At 38.0% G+C, this 18,255-nt stretch overlaps 3 protein-coding genes across 18 annotated transcripts; all 3 read left to right on the top strand.

Moving 5' to 3' along the window:
• The first annotated feature begins 217 nt into the window (after window positions 1-217).
• On the top strand, window positions 218-9,050 carry LOC137719494 (bark storage protein A-like). Of its 16 annotated transcripts, none has more exons than XM_068458542.1 (16): window positions 218-555; window positions 677-743; window positions 946-1,125; window positions 1,255-1,340; window positions 1,410-1,599; window positions 1,714-1,795; window positions 1,967-2,574; window positions 3,132-3,227; window positions 3,354-3,410; window positions 4,023-4,103; window positions 4,204-4,313; window positions 4,705-4,772; window positions 5,036-5,191; window positions 6,244-6,294; window positions 8,152-8,216; window positions 8,911-9,050. In XM_068458542.1, exons 9-14 carry the CDS (start codon window positions 3,370-3,372, stop codon window positions 6,283-6,285), a joined length of 498 nt encoding a protein of 165 aa, XP_068314643.1. In that variant the 5' UTR covers window positions 218-555; window positions 677-743; window positions 946-1,125; window positions 1,255-1,340; window positions 1,410-1,599; window positions 1,714-1,795; window positions 1,967-2,574; window positions 3,132-3,227; window positions 3,354-3,369; the 3' UTR covers window positions 6,286-6,294; window positions 8,152-8,216; window positions 8,911-9,050. The 16 variants fall into 16 exon arrangements, 14 of the variants coding, with proteins under 14 accessions (XP_068314643.1, XP_068314644.1, XP_068314642.1 ...); XM_068458543.1 differs by having other exon boundaries at window positions 1,967-2,612; window positions 4,243-4,313; XM_068458541.1 differs by having other exon boundaries at window positions 1,967-2,612.
• A 4,025-nt stretch (window positions 9,051-13,075) lies between these two features.
• Window positions 13,076-14,572, top strand: LOC137721458 (UNC93-like protein 1). The gene is made up of 2 exons (XM_068460554.1): window positions 13,076-14,099; window positions 14,286-14,572. The coding sequence occupies exons 1-2, from the start codon at window positions 13,084-13,086 to the stop codon at window positions 14,539-14,541; spliced, it is 1,272 nt and encodes a 423-aa protein (XP_068316655.1). The 5' UTR covers window positions 13,076-13,083; the 3' UTR covers window positions 14,542-14,572.
• A 1,443-nt stretch (window positions 14,573-16,015) lies between these two features.
• Window positions 16,016-17,756, top strand: LOC137721518 (UNC93-like protein 1). Its single transcript, XM_068460611.1, has 2 exons — window positions 16,016-17,172; window positions 17,360-17,756. Exons 1-2 carry the CDS (start codon window positions 16,016-16,018, stop codon window positions 17,532-17,534), a joined length of 1,332 nt encoding a protein of 443 aa, XP_068316712.1. The 3' UTR covers window positions 17,535-17,756.
• The last annotated feature ends 499 nt before the right edge of the window (window positions 17,757-18,255 follow it).

Raw genomic sequence — 18,255 nt, 5'->3', positions numbered from 1 at the left:
CATCTGGGATAAGGATTATATGGATATCGAAGGAGTGGAAGAATCGGGAGGCACGGAGGTGCCCCAATCGAAATTCAGGTACAACTCGCCGTTTGTTCAAGTGAGTCTCATCGGATTGGTCTGTTTCTGCTGCCCTGGCATGTTCAACGTGTTGGAAAACTAGGAGTATATAATATTAACAAGTTTCCTAGATTACTAATAGAGGTTAACATTACTTTAGTCTAAAGAAGCTGGCAAAATTGCACTGTAGAAATGAACAGTGTTTTGAACCACATTTCAGTTTATTTACAAGATTGCCACTCAGGTGCTTTTAGCCAACTTTCTGGCTTCGTTTCCACTTTCTCAAACCTAGCAGCCACAACACCATCTCTGGAATAGCATCGGCACCTGCTTCCTAAAACCAAAACCACACAAACTCGGCTTCATTTCTGTAACTCGACAGCTTCGATGAGATGAAGGAGAAGAGCAGAGAGATGGGCTCGAGTCGGCGGGCGGAAGAGATCTTCAGGGATTACAGTGGTCGGAGAACCAACGCCGTCCACGCTTTAACTAACGGTACTCCGATCTCTCTCTCTTTCTCTCTCTCTCTCTCTCTCCTCCGTTTCTCTCTCTTAATTTCCTTTTGGTTTTGGAAATCTCTGACCTTTTGGGTGATGTTGCTTTCTCATGTGGACAGAGAGAGAGAGGTCGAGCAAGGTTTCGTTGATTTCAGTCAACTTGGGCTACCCCCATCGTCCGGTAAGGTATCAATCTCTTCCTATCCTCACGCTTCTCTGGTTTTCGCTTTGATTTTTTTATGCAATGTTTGAGATTTCTTTAATCATACAATCAGCTTGCCCTTAATTATTCTTTCACTATATTTGACTGTTGTAGTCCTCTTTTAGCTACTCAAATTACACAATAAAAATCCCAAGAAAAATTCTCTCACTCTGTAATTTCCCTCAGATCCCTCGGTGATCCCTTCTCTCGCTTATGTCGTCTTTCGCATCAGGAAGGCCCGTGCGTGGTTTTTTGGGTGAGGATTTCAGATTTCAAGCGGGAGAGAGGCTGTGCTTCGTTACGATCGGGCCGAGCTTCTATCTGCAAATCGAGGCCCCGGTGAAGCATAAGCATTTCAGGTCTGCGGTGAGTTCTAGGTCACCTCCTCCTTCTCCTATAAGCTTTCCTATATACATCAATATTAAAAGAACAATTTCCAATATTTAATTTCACCATTTTCTCACACTTCCCGTTGATTGTTCGTTGAATTTGCAGGGAAAGAAGAAGGAAGGAAATGTCGCTAGGTACGTCACCAGGTCACAAGTTGTCAAGCAGCTTCAAGTCAGTCTTCCCCTCTTCAGGTCTGTCTCTGGTATTCAAGTTGTAATTTCTGTATTTTCACATGATTTATGTAATTTATGTTAATCTAGGGTTTAGGGTTTGTGCATTATTCGGATTTGGCGTTAGTTGCTGTTATCCAGATTTTGTATCTTTATGTGGAAATGAGTCGTAGCTGGTAAATGAGAAGCAGAGTAAGCAAATTACGGAGATACCTCCAGAAGAGTATAAAATGCCCCTGGTATGGATTGACTTGGAAATGGCTGGTGAGGGTAAAATAATGTATGTTCCTTTTACCCTTTTGTTATTTGTGGATAAAATAATGTATGTTCCTATCATGGTTTCTTTTTATTCTCCAAAAATAGATTTTTAATACGCTGTTTACTGAAATTTCAGTCCTTGGAGTGAAGCTCCTTATAAGGATGCTGCAGGGAGAACGGCATCTGGGAATTTACCTCTTAATGCATTTTTGTCTGAGGTATCTTCGTTTTCATTGCTACCCTGTTTAAATTAGCTTACATATGCTCTTCATGAATTTTTTTTTCCATTTATTTTGGATGATATACATGTTTCCATTTTTTCTTTGTGTAAAGAATCTCCTTAGCCAATTGTAAATTGTAATTATATCTTTGTTTTTTTGTGATTCCAGTGGGCCCTCATGACACTGTTAAATCCAAACCGAAGTTTGGCGAATTTGATATATGTTGGATACAATGGCAGTCCTGCTTCAGCTATCCATGTTACTAGAAGAAGATCAGTAGATCGTAAAACGCAAAAAACAGAAAGAAATGTTAGCTGCTTCGTTTTTGGTCCTAAAAATGCAGGAAAATCCCCTCTTTTAAATTCATTCATAGGAAGGCATGGCTTTCCCCCTTCACTATACTCAACATAGTTAATTAGTTCCGTATATTATAAATGTGAAGAGAAAGGGTACTACCATACCTAATCCCATTTTCTGAATCTTTGGTATAACAAAATTTATTGGGTGATAACTTCCTAGCTCTCAGACGCTGTTATAGTTCTACACAAATGAACTATTTTGCTCCTGAAACTACCCAATTTTCTTTTCTTTTTTCTTTTCAAACTGAGACAAAGCTCACCGTGTCTGCTATCCCTTTCCTGTTTGACTCTGGTCTATCGTCCATTTTAGAAAATATTTGTGGTGACTGTAGATTTATTCTTTCATTTGGCTTTGTTAATTTGTTGTTGCCAATTTTGACCTCAGGCCTTTCTCAAAGAGCGAGACTATACCTACTGGTGAGCGTTATGCAGTGAATGTCATTAACCAGATTGGGGTGAGTACTATCATATATAACACTTTTTGCTTTGAGAAAGGTAACGGGTAAGGGAGGTATGGGTATGGGTTTTTAGGGAGGTGGTCTGGTGTTAGTGCCTTCACGGGGTGCGGGTGTGATATGGGGGAGAGAGGGGAGGGGGCTGGTTGCAGAGAGTGGGGGTGTGATTTGGGGGAGATAGGAGAGGGGGTTGGTTGCAGAGAGAAGGTGACGGCGGGTGCACGATTAGGGGGACAGAAAGAGAGTTGATTGGGTACAAGATTTGAGGGTAGGGTTGAGGGAATGAGTGTGTTAGCTGCAGAGAGATGGTGGGGTTGAGTTAGTATCTCTCCCTTTTTGTCGCTTCTCTCTTCCTCCATCTATGGCATCTTTGTTTTGGGGTCAAAATATGTTCGCTTTTACATAGAAATTTGAGTGTTTTATTCATTTATTTGGGTTTTTGTAGCTGATGCATATTAGGTTTTGTGTTTCTGGGTTTTATCACTAATTGTCAATTGGATTTTCTGGTTTCAAAAATAGGTGGAGGCATCGACTAATCAGCTGGCTGATCAGCAGATGCCAGTGTATAATCTTGCATCGAAGATTCTTTGTCGAATTATCAATGTATCATTGAAGGTAGTATGGTGGCTGCTCTTATAAAGAAAACTAAGAATTCTGGATTTAATTGTTTAGCTGCTTCTTTTGTACTCAAGTTATTGGGCTTTGCGAGGGAATAATATGTTTCTTTCGGCTGAATTATAGGCTGAACCAGACACTGATGAAGTATTTTCACAAGTCACTTTACTTCCCGAATCAAATGTAAGTTGGCTTGAGGATTCTGATTTATTGTGGGCGGGTAAAACTGATTATGGGTTGCGATTCTGATGGTTTGATGTTATAAATTTTAGCAAGATGAGAATGCAGTGGAGAAGGAAATAACATAGGGGGCGCGTCCTTAAACAGGAAAAGACTTTGGTTAGGCAAAGCCAAATTAAGGAAGAGAATAGGTAGAGGCTAAAACATAATCAAGTGGAAATTTTAGGTACAAAATGGGCAGTGAGTCAAGAAATTATACAATGGTGTCCAGCTACTTTCCACCACGGCCACTTTAAAAGACTTAGTTCTTTTTCCAAGTGAAGAAATAAAATGGCACTTGAATCGTAGAAATATTAACATCTAGACTCAAATGAAAAGAACTGCATATTTGAAAGGAAAAAAACACACCAGCACACACTTGAAAATAGCTGGAAATATTGGCAAACCTCACAATGTATATGCACGCTTTAGTGATATTTATAAAGAGGATATTTATATTAGCAAACCTCACTTATGCCCTGTACACATTCTACTGTTTAATTAATGAAGAAAACGATTCTCAATGTCTAGCTATTCATTTATTATCTTCAATGATTTGGAAACCTGCTACTATAGTTTTCAGAATGGTTATGTCACACCCTGCTATTCTTCCTGTCAAAATGGGGAAGGTTTGCATGGTTGTCACTCTTCGAACAGGTTAGTGGGTTTCTCTGGATTTTCGTTTTTCTCTATTGGGTTTCGATTAGTTCTCAAGTTTTTGCGTTTCTTGATTTGCTTTTCGCATTTGAACATACAGTTTTTATTTCCTCATGAATCTGATCTGCCTTTTTCAAAGATTTCTCTGGTTAGAACTTCAATCTACAAGCTTTGTGGCTGATCAGAAGCTACCGTATTTGGATTTTGCTGGTAAGCATAAAATTATATATATATATATTCATTAAGTTTGTATAATTACATGGGTGTTCTTTGAGTGCTATGTACATATTTCCTAAAAGAAACTGATTTCTCACACTATTTTCTTATTCTGCACCTTTGTTGAATTTTTGTCCTTTTATTTATTTATTTATTCAATTCAAATGACCAAAATAAACACGAGTGTATATGGAGAATAATGAGTATGCGGAAATCAGTATCATTTGCTAAAATGTTTATCTTTATAGCTCATGGTATATATGAGTTTTGTTGTTGTTGCTTTTCTTGCCTTTGCACGTTCTGCTCTGAAATTTATAAATACATAGAATATTGTAATTGAAAGAAAAATAACTTTGGACCGAATTCTACATACTCAATTTGACAGGAAGAAGGTTTCGAATCGGACTATTGGAAGACAAAAGGGTTATAATTGTTATGACCGGATTGAGCATGGTATCTTTAATTATGCAGATGACCATCTATTTTACTTTGATTAATTTCGTTGGTCAGTGCATATCATCGATAATGTATTTAATAAATGATGTGGAAACAGTGTCTGGCTTCAATACTACAAATGTATTATCCGTTAGATTCGACAATTATTAAATCTTTTAGTGTAAATTTTAACCATTTATTTCCCGTATCATTCAATATTATTGAAGTACTTTCTCTAGAAACCTGCTGGAAAAAAAATTGATGTAGAAACCTGTGAAAAGCTCAATGCAGGCATCTCAACTCAATTACTACAAACCCTATTCAAGGTGAAAGCTGTTGTACACTATGGAATTGCAGGAAATGCAGATCCCCAACTCCAAATTGGAGATGTCACCATCCCTCAATTTTGGCCTCATACAGGCCTTTGGAATTGGCAGGTATAAAACACTAATTTTCTTTAGAAAATTGGCTTTTGTTTGGTAATCTTTTTTTAATCCCAGTTAATTGAATATCCAATTAATAGAAAAATGTATTTGTACCAAATGCCATTTCAATTGAATGGTTGGTGTATTTGTTCCAAACGACATTCGAATTGGATGATTGGTTTATTTGTTCCAAACCCCAATATAATAGTATTTGTATTTCTGCCCATTTATGGATGATTGCTGTAGCTGCTATGATTGTCAGATTGTGTATGTTGGCTATTGCTTAACTGAGCAAATAAAGTCAGCAAAAAAGTAGATGCTATGTTAGTGTATGTCAATGGGGAGTGTAGCTATGAAATATATGATTACATTGATCAAGGATGATGAGTATAACAGAGTCCTAACTGAGCAATGTATGTTAGTGACTTAGTGTAGATGCTATCCTTTGAATTTAGTGAGTTCTTTTGGGCAAGGGTTAACAAGTTTTTTTTTGTTGAATTTCTCTTGCTTCATTTAATTTTTTTAGATGTACAAGAGTAGAAGCCTTCCGTGCAGAAGCTTTACATCCTCCCTCAACAATTTGTGTGTCTTTCTGTCAAAATTATTCATTTCTTCCTGTATTACAGTTTCAAAAAGGATTTCCATATTGTCCCCAGTCAACCCGAGGGTTCTATTTAATTTCTAAGAATTGTGGGAAAGAACGGGCAAATGCATCTAGACGGGTGGTTTGGTGGTTAGGAGACTTGGAGGGCCAATGGAGGCAGTCTATTCTTCCCATATTTTCTTTTTTAGGTTAGTATATGCAGCTTTAAAGAAATGACGTTATATCATCGCAATCTCATTGCTCGATTTTATTCAGCGTTGGTTTTGATATGATAGTATCCTGTTAACTATCCTATGGAACAAATTCACAATTTCTCATATTTAGACTCAAATGCTAATAGATTATGAGTGGTTTTTAATCTTTTGATGATCTGGCATCCAGTTTGTAGAATTCTCTTATGCCGGGTTTTATCTTTCTTATGTTGTTTTTTTTTTTAAATTAATTTTTTTGGAATTTTCAGAATTTTGGGTTGTTGGAGGCAGAAGTTGGTTGCTTTGCTTGACATGATGAGGTATATAATTATACACCCAATTGACTTTGATCTTTATGTTTTTAATAATTGAGAAAGAGTAGTGTTAATAATTGAGAAATCTGTGTTAGACATGTTTACATGACAACTTCATCTTTGAGATTTGTTTGGTTTTGAAATCCCATCAAAAGCAAGGGTTTTTGTGCGATTGATTTTGTGAGGGAGATAAGGCACGACCTTCTAATTTGGTTTTTTCTCACTCATTGTTCAAATTCCTTCAAAATCTTGCAATTTGCCTTTCTAAATTAGCTTAAGAAATATTTCGTTAATTTGATCATTGAAATTGGTTCTGAAACTCCAATTTGTTTGAGCAATGACAAATTGGGATTGGTTTTTAAATTCCCCATTGAAAAATACATAGCAATTTCAGCTACTGTTTGTTAAGCAAATACATAGCTAATAATTAATGTCTGTTTACTCTCAAAAAACCTTTCCCAAATCCTCAAATGCATAGCTAATTCAATTAAACGCACATTTGATTGCTGCAATCAATGTCAGATATTCCTTGGGAGTAAGCATTGTTCAAATTTAATTGCAAATGGCAGCTGAAATTATCTTATTTATTACCACTATTGATTTGGATCTGTAATACACAATGTTTAGATCATTTGATCGGTACTTACTTAAGTTTAATACTGGCAGTTTGGTTGTGATCGAATTGATCCTGTCTCGAATAGTGTGGCATGTGAGATGATAACAGACTAATAGAGGAAAAGGAGTTGATGCATCTGTGTTTGATTTACAAATTTTGGCAAGTCCTGGCCATTTTTTTGGTTTCCCTGGTGATATATATCTATCTTCATAACCAAATAGCGATAACTTCGAGTTTCTAGATGTTTTGATGTGTTTTGAGTCCTGCATTTTTGTAACGTCTGTGCAAGTTGTCAATAAAATCTTTTGGTTTCTGGCTACTTTAGTTTTTCAGCATTGTATTGTAGTTTTTAATTTATCTTTGTTGGGTAGAGGGCATGTGCTGTGGGTTTTGGTGTTTAGCGAATATTCTGAGCTTCATTACTATTTTAATGTTTCCTGTCTGCCCTACAATGAAATGAACATTACAATAACCAATATAACAATAAAATCAGTCACAGATTCTAAGCATAATGCATCAAAAGTGCGCTGAAACATAATTCTAAATAAAACGCAGTTAAGCAAAAACAGGGTAGATAAGCATATTGTGAGATGACCGATTCCAGAATGCATTTTAACAGCTTTATCCAGGTGGTAATTGAGAACATTATCAAGTATAAATGACTGGTCATCAGCTGGCAGTGCATCCCCATCATTGTACCTGGATAGAATAATTTAAAACCCCATAGTGGGTTAGAGCATTGCCAAGCACCAAGCAAAGATGTCTCAATATGATTCGTTAGTTAGTTTTCATGACACAATTTCAATTTCTTTGCTTTCTTTGGAAATTTGTGCGTTTATCTTTGTTTTTTTGGGTTTGCTGATTTTCATGTGCTTTGTATTCATGATTGTTTATTTTGTAAAGGAAATGCGGGATATGATAGAGATGCAAGCAAATTTCTAATCTTTGTCTATCCGGTTTTCACTTTGTTTAATTTGATCTGATTTAGCCTCCTTTTCGTTGCTTTTAAGGAAACCAAATTAAATCTGCCTTTCGATCTTTGTATGTCATGCTTATGTTCTCCTTTATTGGGAGACTGATTTACTGTTTAAAATTGGTTACATTCTCTTATAGTTGCCCTTTTTGTTGGTTCTGAGAAAACAAAGTGGATTTCTGTCTTTCTATATCATGCTTACGTTGAAATGTTATACCTGCCAAAACCATATGTTGAAATGTTGGATGGGTAAACGTTTTTGTTCTATTTTTAGGACTTCATTAACCGTTTGGAAGCGCAGCCAACGATTTGAGAGCAGAAGGGGAGCAAGCATGTGAGGTAATTTTTTATGTTGAATTAAGTGGTTCTGAATTCAGTCGAACATTTGTGTGCAAGTTTGGTTTCTATATCTATCGCGATTCATGTTTGCAATGATAGTATTGTAACATCAAATCCTAAAATGTATTGTGTCAAGAACCAATAAAAGGAATGTAATGTGTAAGTGCGTTTGATTATTCAAATGCAAAATTTTTAATTTTTAGAACGAGAGTTGCAATTAAAATTAACGGAGTGCTGAGCAGAAGTTTAATTAATTCAGTGTTGATAAATGATTGAAGGTTGCTCTATGATTCTATTACTGTTTTGATAAGTATAAGTTTAGATAACGAAGGGGATAGAATGAAAATGAAAGCTTAGAATCTGGTGAATAATATGTTGGCATGTGTGTGTGTTCTCTTCAGGAGAATCGGTTGATGTTTTTAATTGTATAATTTATTTTCCTTGGTCACAATTTACGTTCGATTGCTTGCCTTCCCATAGATGGGTTAAGTTGGACATCCAGAAGAATTTGTTTGCATAAGAACTTTTTTTCTTTTTCTTTTCGTTGTGATCTGTTTTGTTAAAGGTGATGATAAAGATTTATCAATATTGTTTGTTCGGAGTTAGGTGGAAATTGGGAGGGAGTAAATTGTGATTCTAAACAGGACCATCGTGAGATATTCTTTTAAACTATGATTTATTTTCTTTGCTATAGTGCGGAAGACTTGGCTGCTTGAACAAGAACGACTGCTGCATGGCGTTCTACATGTTTTTGGCTTTCAACATTTTTGCTTCAAGACTTAGCTGCTTGAACAAGAACGAAACACCATCTTAACTGCAAGGCAAAATATGTATGGACTGCATGTTACTTCTGTTTCTTACGGAAACATTTGCTTGAAAACTTAGATGCTAGAATAAGAACGAAACAGTTTTTATGTTGCCTAACCTAGAGGATGTATATTTTGCCACATTGACTACAACGGCAAGATTTGTGTGTACTGTATGTTACTTCTGTTTATTAGGGAACCAAAACGTTCAGTTTCATCCGTTTATTAGGGAACCAAAACGTTCAGTTTCATCCTGTTCATTGTACAATGTCTTTTCATGTCAGCTCAGTTGAATGTATATAAAAACGAAGCTGCATATCTTACGGACCTCATTCACTCATCTATCCCTTTCTTCATTTATGATTGCGTTGAATTTATTCAGGTAAAATGTTTCTTATTCATGCAGTTCAAGGTGATGCATTCAAGTCCCGCAGCAACGCGCGGGCACATTTTCTAGTAATACCTGAGGCAGCCATGTTTTTGGTTGAAAAATGCAATTCTTCTACTTGTTTAAGACCTTATGTTGTAAAGGTGATAGAACCCTCGAATCTCAGAACAACTCTTCACAAGTAGGGAATTGGATTATATATACACAGGCTTCATCTAACTTCCATCTATCATGGAAATCAGTTACCTGCAGTTGCCGGTAGTTTTCACCAAGTAATGGATAAGCAGTTATCAATTACTGCATGTTATCCACATATCCTTGCTTATAGGAAGCAGTTTTTCCATGTGTGCAACTTACATCAGATTGTATTGTTACCAAATACATTTCATCCTTCACTGAATGATAGTTTAGTCCAATTAAGTTTCTAACATTCTCCCACTTGGACGTAAACTAATCATTTAATTGAAATGTTATCACAATTACAATATTGACTCCTTAGTGATCACATCCAGTTACACGTAACTTGCTTCCCCACATCTACCAGTATTAGTTCAAATGTCGAACTCTAGAAAACCATGTGCAGCTCATTGGCACATGCATTCTAAAATCACTGTCATTTGAATCTAATCTGTATGATGTCAAACTTTCAATGAACTTAACATTCATTTTTCTATGAATCAATTCAATCAACTTTATGGATCATCTTTGGACAATCACAGTTCCTTTACTGAATTGAAAATCATATACCACTTTATGTTATATAAGCTATATAACTCAGAATAATCATAAAGATTCAGCACATGCATATTTATTACTGCAACTCAGTCTTAAACCATCACTTCATAATTGTAATGGCATACTGACAGTCATGCAAATACATATAAATACACATTCATACATGTAATTACCCAGTGTACCTTTATAAAGCTAACTTTATGTTGCCTTCAACCTTAATCACTGGATATTAGCTTTTCAAGCTTCCGGCATACTCATACGAAACCAACATGCTCTTTGGAACATAAGTCAGTTGTACTAATATATATTATAAATTGAATCAACATGGCATTATTTACAATAACCATAGGGAAAATAAGATAAGCCAACCATCACAATAGGGAAAGTAAGATAAGCCAAGCATTAGGTCCAGATGCTATCAAAATTACGCAGTAACGCTTTCTTTACTCCCACATTTCAGTTGATTCAAAACCATCATGCACACTTGCAACATGGGCATCCTTATCATGCACTCCCACATTTCAATAGCCGTAAAAATGTTATACCCTAAAAGATCGCAAACCATTCATACATTCCTCTTTTTGGAAAAGAATATTGACATGTGTTGAGTTTTAAATTCATAATTTACACAATCCAATTCCGGAAGTCTTTTCACTTCGGTGAAAAACATATGTACACAAGTTGATACTACAAGGTTATACTTTATACATATATTTGTGTCTTTGCATTGGTTCATCTCAAGCTTAAGCAATGTAAGACAACTCATTCCTTATTTAAACACACAATATGTCAATTTTGCTTCATGTATGCAGAACTCGAGATTTTTAATCCATATTGATTATTTCCCATAGCAACCAATAACGTGGCTATTCAATTCAGTTAATATTTATTTACTATACATTATCATAGAGCAGGCTGAGAAATTGATTTACATGAATTTACTTTACCCATTCAAATGGAAATCAAAGGCAACAGACTTACCCATGTAAGGGTTATGTCAGGCATCAATCACATATAGAAATAACATGTATGATTCTTATTCCCATAGATGAATCAATTATATGCACTGCCAACCGATATCAAGTATTTCTATTATTCCTTTCAGTTACTCACACACATACAAATTTTGAGCAGTTGATAACTTGATAACAAGAAAACTAAGGGGTTTTGGATCAGATTAAACCAAAATAGTGATAGGTTGATTCCATCAAAATTCAGATGCCAATCAAATTAAATCACTAATAAATACATCAAAATTTAGTGATACTCACAATCTAGTGTGCTTGGGTGTACGCAACCTCTACACCCATCAAGAAGAGCCTTCGTCTTTCCTTTTCTTGCAGTGAATAAAAATTTGATTGAGGAAAACATGAAAAACTTGAAGCAACCATTAGTGATTGTTAAATGCATGTTTATATCACACCTTTGGGCAAGGGATAAAAACTGCCATTGACCTTCATTGTATAGCCATCATTCAAGAATCTTATCATGCATTTATTACAAGTCTTTGGACAAGAATATGGCATGATCTACATGATACCATACACTGATTAAAACTACCAACAATTTATTCATCCCTTTCTTTGGAAAAGAATGTGAACATTTCATGAGTTTTAAACGGCAAATATTCTACCTTTACTGTAACAGAACAATGTTCTTAATTGTTCTTAACATTTTACTGCAAACCAAGCTGTTAGTATAGGAGCAGAAAAAATAGAACCGAATTGTGAATGAGATCGAACCAGATTAACGTAGTGAACAAGCAAACATCTGCAAGTGTGAGTTCATCTCCACACAGGTATCTCCAACTGCTTAAATGATCTTCGATTGTATCCAGTGTGTCGAACGACTTGTTCACCGCTGTATAGTTTTCTTGTTGAGAAATTGGGGTAGATTATGCTATTCCACTTCTCAATCTTATGCTTCAATGGTGTTGGTGAAAGATCCAGACCCGGATTACGAACCAACTCATTGAGTCCGGAGTTGAACAATTGGATTATATGGAAGCTCTCGTTGCAGGCCACTTCATTCCTCTTCGCATACTAAAGCATTGGCACTATGGACCTCCCGTTGTACCCTCGAGCCCGGGATAATGGTATCTCTCATAGAATCCAAAGTGATGTAGTTATTAACAAATGAGAAACCAGCAATAACCAAAATAGTTGAGTCCCATGTTATCGCTGTCATGCAATTTAACAACACAATGGATCTAGGGCCTGTTAAGTTGGCTTTCTGCCACTTTTCATGCTTCAATCTTTGCTCAGCAATCGAAGTGTCAGCCAGCGGTGCAGGTTCATCTTCTCTCAATGCTAAATCGAGATCCATCAAGCCCAGCAAAATTTCAACATCTTGTTTCCACCTTTTGAAGTTTCCTCCATTGAGAGGCTCGATCGATGAAAGTGCGGACGATGTTGCTGAGGCAACCAAATAAAACATTAAATACAATTTTAATTTCATGCATCACTTACACATGTTTATATCTCCCCTTTAGGTTAGAAATATAAACACCCATTCAAAGTCATCATGTACATTCTGACCACTTCAATCATCTTTTATCACAGATATATCAAGTCTTTGGACAAGATAATTACAAGATTATACAAGGAATGATTCATTGAAACTTTACGCATTTTATATATTCTTTCCTTTGGAAAAGAGTATGAACATGCAATGAATCTTTAAACCCTTCTTAGCCAGAATATACATCCAAATCATTCACTTTGGTGAATTCAAAATATTATCATAAGTGCTGCATGACATTAAAAAACTTCTGAGGCAAGACTACCTCATGCATTTTATTGAAAGTATCGGTGCTGTCATGTGTTGTCGGATGGAATAATGGAAAGCATGAGTGCTGCCGCCGATGCTGTCATGTGCTTTGGTTCAACACATTTCATAAAAAAAAATTCACATGCTGAAAACATACGCCCTCTCCGACATGGGCGGCGGAGGCCAGGTCGATCCGACTGCCTCCAACAACGCCTCCACCGCCCTCTTCGCCACCTTCGCCATCTTCAGCATCCTCGGCGGCGGCATCTACAACATCCTCGGCCCCCGCCTTACCCTCCTCTCCGCCTGCTCCACCTACGTCCTCTACGCCGGCTCATTCCTCTACTACAACCACCAGAAGCACCAGGCTTTCGCTATTGTCGCCGGTGTAATCCTCGGAATCGGCGCCGGCCTCCTCTGGGCCTGCCAAGGTTCCATCATGACGTCGTACCCTCCCCTGAATCGAAAGGGGACATACATCTCGATTTTCTGGAGCATTTTCAACATGGGTGGCGTGATCGGAGGACTGATTCCGTTTGTTCTTAATTACCACCGGAGCGAAGTGGCTTCCGTCAACGATGCAACTTACATTGGGATAATGATTTTCATGTCCATCGGGACTCTTTTATCCCTCGGTATCCTGCCCCCCAGCAAAATTGTCCGGGACGACGGGACTAAATGTACGGACATTCAGTACTCAAACGTCACAACTGAGGCCATTGAGATTGCCAAGCTGTTCACAAACTGGACAATGCTTATTATAATCCCGGCTGCTTGGTCGAGCATTTTTTTCTACACCTACCTATTCAACAACGTCAATAAAGTTATGTTTAATCTGAGGACTAGAGGATTGAACAATGTGTTCTACTGGGGAGCGGAGATTTTTGGGTCCATTGGGATTGGATACGTTATGGATTTCAGCTTCAAAAGCAGGAGGACTAGGGGTTTCGTGGGCATTTCGGTTGTTGGTGTCCTCGGGACTGCAATTTGGATTGGCGGACTTGCCAACCAGCTCAACTACTCTCGAAGCGATTTGCCTGAGAAGTTGGATTTTAAGGACTCCGGCTCTGCTTTTGCAGGACCCTTCGTGTTGTATTTTAGTTTCGGGTTGCTTGATGCCATGTTCCAGAGCATGGTTTTCTGGGTCATTGGAGCCTTGGCTAATAACTCTGAAATTCTAAGCAGGTAACAGGATATTCCTTGCTTCTCAACTTTTTATTCTCTCAATGATCTTTGTGCGTTTAGGCAATTTTTCGTGCACAGGTCTGGACAATCCAATCCAATCCTGTGCACGAAATGTGGCCTTAGTGACAGTCGCAGAACAAAGTGTGATGCTAAAAACTTATTTAATTTTGTGCATGTTTTGTACAGGTATGCTGGATTCTACAAGGGAATACAGAGTGCAGGGGCAGCAGTAGCTTGGCAAGTCGATACACGCAAGGCATCCTTCCTCTCCCAATTAGTTACGAATTTCGCGCTTTACACCGTGAGTTATCCGCTGCTGGTGGTTCTGATCTTGCTGGCCGTGAAGGATGAAGGTGAGGCTGATGTGGAGGAATTTACCAAGGGGAAGGTTGCTGAATTAGCAGATGAAATTAGTCATAAGCCATCCAAATGTTTGTCTTAATTACGTCCATACAATCGGATCTTGTGGTAGATTAGCATCTACTTCCACAAACTACAGTAGAAAATGGTGTTTAACATCACCATCTGGCATGTGCGTTTGCGTTTGAAGGTTATGTCGGATTGGGATCGCCTCCGGATCCTAGCTTGCAGAACCAACTAACCAGACGATCATCTTGCCGTGTTTTGCATGATTTTTTTTTAATTTTTTAATTTTTTATATTTAAATTGATTCTTGGCTACAGAATAAAAAATAGAAGGATGAGATCTTTGGTCAGTTGACTCCGTACAGTGGGATCCAGAGGTGATCTCAGTCCGGTTATATCAACATCAAATTCAGACTTTTCTGTGCCATACGCCAAACAAGTTCAAAACAACAAGCCACTCTTACTTAACAATTACTCCCTTAGGCTTGGGGAAAAAAAATACAATTATTCGATGGGTAATGCTAGGAAGATATTTGGTTTAAAAATTTAGTCTTCTTAACATTATTCTTACTCGATTATTTGGGCTTGTAAATTAGACATAAACGAAGTTTAATTAATTATTGAATCATTTGATGTTATGAAAAACAAGAGACTAGGATTATACGTTGGTGATGTGGAGCTTAAGTTAGTTACAATATTGTTTCCACTTTTTACCCAACTTCGAGTCATGCTCTTAATAATAAAGAATACATCGCTTTTGTAAAGAGATTTTTTTGTATGTTGGGAACACTAATACACTAAATATAAGTGCAATAACACAATTAGTTAGAAACTTAAAAAAAAAAAAAAAATTACATTTGATGTACCGAACCATGTTTCTGTCACTCTAAAAAATTTCTAGCCAATGTCTTTATTTTAGTAGCACTTGTACCATCTAAGTTGTTTTTGTTCTCCATACTTTGTCTCTCTTTTCTTACACCATGAATCAAGGACTATGTGGCATGGACGTATAGTTTTTCCCACATGGGGATTAAAAATACAAGATTCCTTTCCACCTATGTAGGATTCTAACAAATGATACCGATTCCCTGAATTCAAATGGAAGTAAGATATTATTTTTTATGGATATTCAAATCCCGTCCCGCCGGGATAAAGGTTTTATAATCCTATGTGACCCTTGCAATTAGTCCTGGACAAATATCATCCCGAGCTAAATCCATCGGCTAATCACAGCCACATGTCAGTTCATCACTCTTTATCCGTAATTCTATAGAAAAATTAATGAAAATAAATTGAAAACTTTGAGTTTTAACGATAAAGATAAAATAAATAGTGAAGTGAATAGTATCAGGATTGACTTTTTAAAATAAAAATATGATTTTTTTGTTAAAATAAACAGTACCGGAAACTTTTCGTTATAATCCTTTAATTTTATTGCTTTCCACTCTCCACTCAAATCCCGCTTCTATTAAATTAGATTAGTTTACAATAATGCAAAAAAAAAGCCGAATTCCCAAATTCTCAAAAAGTCGTTAAATTGATATCTAGGATATGGGTGTCGAAGGAGTGGAAGAATCGGGAGGCACGGAGGTGCTCCAATCGAAATTCAGGTACAACTCGCCTTTTGTTCAAGTGAGTCTCATCGGATCGGTCTGTTTCTGCTGCCCTGGCATGTTCAACGCCCTCTCCGGCATGGGCGGCGGAGGCCAGGTCGATCCGACTGCCTCCAACAACGCCTCCACCGCCCTCTTCACCACCTTCGCCATCTTCGGCATCCTCGGCGGCGGCATCTACAACATCCTCGGCCCCCGCCTTACCCTCCTCTCCGCCTGCTCCACCTACGTCCTCTACGCCGGCTCATTCCTCTACTACAACCACCAGAAGCACCAGGCTTTCGCTATTGTCGCCGGAGCAATCCTCGGAGTCGGCGCCGGCCTCCTCTGGGCAGGCCAAGGTTCCATCATGACGTCCTACCCTCCCCCGAATCGAAAGGGGACATACATCTCGATTTTCTGGAGCATTTACAATATGGGTGGCGTCATCGGAGGACTAATTCCGTTTGTTCTTAATTACAACCGGAGCAAAGCGGCTTCCGTCAACGATGCAACTTACATTGGGTTCATGGTTTTCATGTCCATCGGGACTCTTTTATCCCTCGCTATCCTGCCTCCCAGCAAAATTGTCCGGGACGACGGGACTAAATGTACGGACATTCAGTACTCAGATGTTACGACTGAGGCCATTGAGATTGCCAAGCTGTTTACAAACTGGAAAATGCTTCTTATAATCCCGGCTGCTTGGTCGAGCATTTTTTTCTACACCTACCTATTCAACAACGTCAATAAAGTTATGTTTAATCTGAGGACTAGAGGATTGAACAATGTGTTCTACTGGGGAGCGGAGATTTTTGGGTCCATTGGGATTGGATACGTTATGGATTTCAGCTTCAAAAGCAGGAGGACTAGGGGTTTCGTGGGCATTTCGGTTGTTGGTGTCCTCGGGACTGCAATTTGGATTGGCGGACTTGCCAACCAGCTCAACTACTCTCGAAGCGATTTGCCTGAGAAGTTGGATTTTAAGGACTCCGGCTCTGCTTTCGCAGGACCGTTCGTGTTGTATTTTAGTTTCGGGTTGCTTGATGCCATGTTCCAGAGCATGGTTTTCTGGGTCATTGGAGCCTTGGCTGATAACTCTGAAATTCTAAGCAGGTAATAGGATATTCCTTGCTTCTCAAGTTTTTAATCTCTCAACGATCTTTGTGCGTTTAGACAATTTTTCATGCGCATGACTGGAGAGTCCAATCCAATCCTGCACACAAAATGTGGCCTTAGTGGCAGTCACAGAACAAAGTGTGATGCTAAAAACTTTAATTAATTTTGTGCATGTTTTGTACAGGTATGTTGGATTCTACACGGGAATACAGAGTGCAGGGGCAGCAGTTGCTTGGCAAGTCGATACGCACAAGGCATCCTTCCTCTCACAATTGGTTATGAATTTCGCGCTTTACACTGTGAGTTATCCACTGCTGGTGGTTCTGATCTTGCTGGCCGTGAAGGATGAAGGTTGCTGAATTTACCAAGGGGAAGGTTGCTGAATTTACCGAGGAGAAGTTGCTGAGCCTGCAGCCTCAGAGAAGTGATTGTAATGATCAACGGCTTAATTAGCAGATGAAATTAGTCATAAGACATCCTGTTTATTCTTAATTACGTTCATTCAATCGAATCTTCACAAATTAGTGTAATGGAAAAGCTAGTGTAATTGATGTAGCACGTTCAAATTGTCAAGTAGTTTACAGAGTAATCAAAGTTCATGTTTTTATAAAATGTCTAAATGACTAGTTCTTGACCACGATTGTCCATTATATTATTCATGCATGCTTGGAAGGAATACTGAGAGAGTCTTCTACTCATCGAGGAACCTTCATGTCAACCCTAGGGATGGAGCCAGATGATATTTGACGTGATTTTCCAATGATCTCTCAAACCTTAAGTATCTACAAATGCTTGGTTAACAATCCTTCCACCCTTGGATAACCTGGAGGCACGCACAGTGATGATGCTTCCTCGGAAGGATTTGATCATGGTGTTCGAATGATCGAGGAATCAAAGAATCAAAATAACGCAAAGGAATCATGGTTTTCACTTCAGAACCGCAAGAAAGGAGCACAGAGTTTGACTTCTCTTAGTTGTTTGCCAATTCAACCAGTTACTGGGTCCTTTCACACCAGACATTTTTCATCGTTGGATGCTTTTGTTGTTGTTTTAGCCAGAAGGTAAGACATGTCCACTTAA

The sequence above is a fragment of the Pyrus communis genome, chromosome 16 (assembly GCF_963583255.1).
Source record: "Pyrus communis chromosome 16, drPyrComm1.1, whole genome shotgun sequence".
NCBI classification, from domain to species: domain Eukaryota; kingdom Viridiplantae; phylum Streptophyta; class Magnoliopsida; order Rosales; family Rosaceae; genus Pyrus; species Pyrus communis.
The sequence above is the reverse complement of the archived record's forward strand: the minus strand, read 5'-3'. Positions and strand labels throughout refer to the sequence as shown.